Source organism: Aulonocara sp. 'chitande type north' Nkhata Bay, linkage group LG5 (genome assembly GCF_057382095.1).
Source record: "Aulonocara sp. 'chitande type north' Nkhata Bay isolate Kocher_YH1m ecotype deep benthic linkage group LG5, A_spYH_male_GT1.1, whole genome shotgun sequence".
Taxonomy (NCBI): Eukaryota; Metazoa; Chordata; class Actinopteri; order Cichliformes; family Cichlidae; genus Aulonocara; species Aulonocara sp. 'chitande type north' Nkhata Bay.
Window position 1 is genome coordinate 44,496,217 of NC_141348.1, and position 6,328 is coordinate 44,502,544.

The following is a 6,328-nucleotide window of genomic DNA, read 5'->3' on the forward strand; positions in this document are numbered from 1 at the left end:
TCTCTTGTGTTCTGGGGGCCTCTGGATGTCTGGAGTTTTGATCTCCTCCATACCCGCTTCACACCCTGGAGGACGGGGCTGTGGCCCCCCCACACTCCCTAGCAGATCATTACATGGAGAAACCTTTGGAATGCAAGCATGCTGATCCACACAGGTGTGCACACATGGGTATTCACAGACGCGGACTAAAGCTTTCTTGGCTGCTGCCTCAAAGCACACTGTGCGCTGTCTATCTTGCGTGCTGCACAATATCGTTTATTACTTAGTAAATACTGATATCTATGACTAGCTAGTTTATTGTGATGGTGCTTTGTTTTCTCTATTATTATGTTGCTCTTTGTTGTTTGCTGTCTCCTCTGTTTGTTTTTTTTGTTTGTTTGTTTTTTTTTTCTCCATACAGGTGACCCAGGAGTTCTTTTTTTTTTTCTCTCTCTTCCCCCCCCTTCTCACCGTCTCTTCTCCCCTTTGGTTTTCTTTCTTTCTCTCCCCCTCTCTCTCTCATTCATTCCCCCTGTCCTATTTATTAAAAAAAAAAAAAAAAAAAAAAAATGACAAAGGATGAACTGAAGCTCTGCCATCACGTAATGTCGCATACTGCTGTTTCTGATGTCATTTAGAAAAAAAAAGAAAAAAAAAAAGAGGTGTGATGCTGATCGGGCTCTTGTTAAAACCTCCCCAGATGAGCGTTTAAAGCATGAATGGAGCTCAGCAGCAGCGCTCTGCTAATGTGTGCCGTGTCATTGTGAGGAAATGGAAGACAGCAGTGAAACCTTTCAGAGTTTTAATTATGCATTTGCAGCCTCGGTGCTCTACACTCGTACCCATGAGGGCTCCCGCCTCCATCCTCTCAATACGCTGCAGAGCATGATGTCATATTTTCATTCTGCTCACAGACAGGAGACCTGCTGTTTTTCTCACTCACACCTTTATTTTTCTTTATTTTATTTTATTTTGACATACACACAGCATGAAGCTCATCGGAAACAACACACAAACTCATTTAACTACAGAAAAAATGGCAACATCAAAGCAAATCATCAATAATACAGAAAAACCCAACAATGAGGCGCAAGAAACCCCCGGCTCAGGGTGGGCCGGACATCTGTCGCAACAGACAGGACAGGATTCACCTGGTCCAGCCCTAACTATATGCTTTAAAGGAAGGTTTGAAGCCTAATCTTGAAAGCAGAGATAGTGTCTGTCTCCTGAATCCAAACTGGAAGCTGGTTCCACAGAAGAGGGGCCTGAAAACTGAAGGCTCTGCCTCCCATTCTACTTTTAAATACTCTAGGAACAACAAGTAGGCCTGCAGAGCCTCAAATATAGTGTTTGTAAAGAAGTTGTGTACATGCTTCCCATCACACCCACCAAGGAACATAAACACCAAAGAACAGTAAAGAATAAAAGCTGGTTATTGATTCATCACACGCTTCGCTTTGGACCAAAGCCGACGACTGATGGGTGATTTTCAATTTTGTCGAATGAACAATAACTGAAATCACACATTATTTTAATGTTGTAATCTATTTCTGACGTGCTCCGGTTCAAATTCATACCAAAGCACAAATTAATTTAAGTAATCAGCACAAAAGTAAACAACAACAAAAACAAACATCCAAACATTTACACTCTCTCATGTTATTTAAATGGTTTTTAACCCAATCAGTACGACCTCCTCATCCCAGATCTTTCCACTGTATTTAATTAACTGGCTTCGTCTCATTCCATATAGTTTGTATTTGTCAATCATTGTTTTCACTCTAACAGGGAAACATTCATCTGCAGACATTTTATTTGTGAACCGGTTTCATGTGAGTTTTTTTTTCTATTCCAGCTGGAAGCGACGCCTTTAAAATGTTAGTGGTTTGGAAATCCCACATTTACGTCTTCATGATGTTTTGCTTTCACATTTGTCTTGAGGCACGCTCAGTCATCCAGCTCTCATGCTTTTATATTTATTAACAATATTTTCTTTTTCTTTTTTTTCTTCAGTGGTTTTCTTCAGTTTTCTCCAGTAAGACAGGTAAAACATTTACAAAGTATTCACTGAACTTATCAATAATATGATTGATAATTAAAGACTGTGGCTATTTCTACATATACAGTTGGCTATGTACCACAAATGAAGTTTGTGGTAAAAAGTCAAGTACTTCTGATTCGAGGTTTTCTTTTTCAGAGGAGCCACAGCATCCAGTCAAACACAGTCATGATGTAATACTATTAACAAGATAATGAACACCTGTGGGAGCAGTGTTCAGGTAGCTGCTCTGCTCTGTGAAGATAACAGTGGGTGAATTATTTTACTTAAACCAGGTTAAAGCACTTGTAAAAAGACATCTTCTGTAATAACGTGCATTCCCACTGCTGTGTAATCCATTATTGCAAATATATTTATTAATTTATTCATGTTATTAAGAAATTATCATAAAATGAGGGTATTACTCTTTGGTGTAGCTGCAGAAGGTGAAGCCTGGCCTCCAAAGCTACACACAAGCTACATTTCCAAGATAGCAAGACAGCATTGAATTAATGCTAACTTTAAATCTGTATTATAATTGTGATCAAGACTGTAAACTCTGTGCTAAATAAATGTTCAATTAACAGACTGATGAAGCCTGATGGTTTAACTGTAATGACACTGTCCTCTTACAACTGATTGATCTATTTATAGTTGACCAGGTGACAACAACAAGGTTGAAACAACATGGATTCACAGTTGAATTGTAAATCAAAGCTATTAGCACTTGGACCTGTCTCAGAGTGGTATATTTCATACTGAAAGTCATTGATCTACAGTTGACCAGCTAGTTTTAATGCTTTGTACTACAGTGTTTTTCAGACTATAAGGCGCATTAAGCAAAACTAAACAGTCAGATAAGTCAAACTTTACTCAACTCATTCTTCTTGCTTAATCCACTTCAAAAAAGTTAGCGTTCATCCTCCAGCTTCACTGTGTTTATGTTATGCTAACATAGCTGTGTCGCTAGCAAGCACGTAGCACATCATTATATAGCAGCTAGCCCAACTTCAGTAACCCTACAAACGTCACTGCTGTTTAGTTTTCTGTCTTCATTTATGTTGGAAGTGATAGCAGAGCTGTACGTTTGAATGTTTCAGAAATCTCTCAGTCAGAACATGCTATATCATGTTTAGGTGGAAACTAGCGAGCTAGCTTCCTGCTAACTTCTAACTCCGCTGAATTTAATAAATCCTGTTTTCATGGATGCCTGGATGTTAAACTTGATTGTTACACCTGGTAAAGCAGCAACACTGATCATTTATCAAAGATGAAAGAATTTAGACAGTTTTTAAGTCTCAGTGATGCTGCAGTGTTCGTTTGACTTTGGGACCTGAAACAGATGGAGTTTAGGACCCAGATTCCTCCACGAGGCTCCTGACTACGGTAGCTGTAATGCTCCAACAATCCATCAAGCGGTGCGGCTTCGTAGCTACCAAAGTCACACTAAAACATTTTTGACAGATTTTTGAGCGCCGTGTAGCACATAAAATCGGTTCGAGGTCAGTAAGCACAACCAAGATTCATACATAAGGCGAACTGTCGATTTTTGAGGAAATTAAAGGATTTTAAGTGCGCTTTATAGTGTGGAAAATACGGTATATCATGACATCAGATAAGTAGATGCAATATTCTGAAGTGCTTTGTTCTGTTTACCATAAGATGAAACACCGCTGATATCCTGTTGATCTTTAGTAGTGATGTCGACATTGTTTCAATGTTGATTCTATTATATTAAAGTTGCCAGAGTAAATAAAATGTATTTCCTGTTGATCATCAGTTTGTGATTTCCATGTTGATTTAACTTTGTTTCTGTTATTGTTTGCTATCCAGTATAAACCTCTGACACACATGCAGAAACCATGCTGCTAGTGACTGAGATCTGAGCTCATAGCTACGCTAAGCTAGCAAATCCCTAAAGAGACAATGATTGAATACTATGGATATAATTTGCAGGTGATTCAGAAAAAGCATGTGAAGATTACGCTACGAAATAAGTTGTTCTCAAAGGTTTGCAATTAAACAACCTATACAGATTAAACTGCAGAAAAGCATCCCTGCACTTAGTATCAGGAACAGGAAGTGACACAATAATGCAGCAATCCAACATTTTAGAAATGATCTTCCTGTTTGTGTCTAAATGTTCTGCTTCACTGACAGTGAGAACTTTACTGGTAACAGCTTAATGGGGTATTTAATCACAGTGGCAAAGAATGGAAACACTTTTTCACTGCAAGTGTGTGTGAAGGTGTGTATGTGTTTGCCGGTGTCAGCGTCAGAGAACGACAGCTTTCCTTTGGTCCAGTCCAGATTCAGTCTGATCCTCTTGTACTTCTTGTTCACCGAGAGAGCAGCTTCTGGATCTGCTGATGATCCTGCATAGTACTGACCTTGACTGTATCCCAGTCCCCACAGTCCAGACCGTATGTTTCCCTTCCTCTGGTCAGACTCTGCTAACACGCCCAGTGACCAACCTCTGTTATCTCCAACCTCAACATCCCAGCTGTGCTTCCCTGAATCAAAGCCCTGAGAGCTCAGGGCAAAGTAGAGATGATCAAACCTCTCTGGATTATCCGGGAGCTGCTGCCGGTCTCCAACCCTCATGGTGGTCAGACCTTCATACAGGATCAGTCCCGGATGGGCAGTGTTTGGGTTCAGGATCAGAGGAGTGTAGGAGACCATATATTTCATGTTATTCCAGATGCTGAAGGTCAGGTTGCCCAGGTGTTTGGCCTGGTCTATCAGAGCTCCCGGGGGCAGCTGTGGATCATCCAGCAGGGGGCAGCGCTGGACTCTTTCCACCACAGCCTTGTAGTTGTGCAGGAATGAGACGTCTTCAGCTCTCAGCTCCTCCTCTGTGGCTCTGATTGTGTCTGAAAGAGCTGCTATCTCTCTGCTCAGAGCCTCCATCTTCTCCTTCATCATCCAGCTCTTCTGCTCCTCTTCCTCCCACAGCACGGTCAGCCTGGCCTCCTCTTCCTCTGCTAGAAACTGGTGAAGCTTCTTAAACTGCTCCCTAATCTTCCTCTCTGTGCGTCGGGCCTGGGCCTTAATGTGTCCTGCTGTTTGATCAAAGTTCACCTGGACTTCTTCACAGACCTTTAACTTCTGCTTTAAAGCTTCCACAGTTTCCTGAAGGTCATTCTTGTGTTGTTGTGCAGCTTTATCGATGGGCTTGAACTTGTGGTCGCTGTGTTTGTCCGAAGTGCCGCAGACCACACACACTAGCTCCTGATGGTCCAGACAGAAGAGACTGAGTTTCTCAGAGTGCAGACTGCAGAGATCCTCCGGAGTTATCTGATTTCTCTCTTCTATGAACGTCTCGCACAGGTTCTTCAGAGCAAGGTTACACGGTGGATCGTGCATTGTAGATTGTTTCTGACAGACTGGACAGTCGCGTGCTGGGTTTTCTCTCCACCAGCTGTCCAGACAGTCCTTACAGAAGCTGTGGCTGCACGGCAGAAGAACCGGCTCTTTGAAGATGTCCAGACAAACTGGACAGCAAAGATCTGATCTGGCAGCCATGGAGTCTCCGGGTGAAGCTGGAAGCAGCAGACAGGCACTACAGTCAGGCGTGACTCCCGTCCCTCCTCTGCTGCCTTCACTGAAGCTTCCTGTGAGTCGTGTTTTCAGTCAAACTAACCTTCAGTGTGGAGCGTCGGCAGCCAGAAGCAGCAGTGTTGTTTGTGTCCTGACACTGGACTCGCCAGAGGAAGCTGCTGGTCTGATGTTCAGTCTGACTGTCCCGCTGCGAGCGAGAGGAAACTTGGTGTGTCTCAGGTGAGGGGTGGAGCTTGATTACGAATGCTGTTGCTTCAACTGTAAGTTGTAGTTGAGTCATTCCAGAGAATCAGTTTCCAAAACTGCCAACAGGTCTAAAACTGCAGAGCAAGTTTCTGTTCAGGTGCAGGTCTGGACATGAAGAGATTCATGAGCCTAAAACAAAGCGCTGTTCAGCACCGCCGTGAGAAAGTGAGTGTGTGATGCAATACCAGAAGCACAGCTGATACTGATGGGTGACAACAAGCTGCCCCATGTAGGCCTTTATTATGACAGCTTTTTCTCTGCGATTACATTTTTCCACAGACATGAGAAAAGGAAGTTTAAGATCATAATATTACACATCCCTGAATTTCACAAGTGACAACAAAGAAAAAGCTTCCAAACTCTAAAAGTACAGAAAACATGAAAAAGACTGGGATATAATAGAGTCTGAACCCAAAAGCTGAGGCAAGAAAAACAAACAAAGACACAAAAGAAGACCATGGCTGTATCCCAGTTCAGGGTCTGCAGCCTTAAAGGCCGCATTTC

At 42.3% G+C, this 6,328-nt stretch overlaps 1 protein-coding gene across 1 annotated transcript; it reads right to left on the bottom strand.

The window, feature by feature from the left end:
* Positions 1 to 464: 464 nt before the first annotated feature.
* Positions 465 to 5,780, bottom strand: LOC147331445 (nuclear factor 7, brain-like). Its single transcript, XM_086293758.1, has one exon. The coding sequence runs from the start codon at positions 5,540 to 5,542 to the stop codon at positions 4,154 to 4,156; it is 1,389 nt and encodes a 462-aa protein (XP_086149884.1). The 5' UTR covers positions 5,543 to 5,780; the 3' UTR covers positions 465 to 4,153.
* Between the last annotated feature and the right edge of the window lie 548 nt (positions 5,781 to 6,328).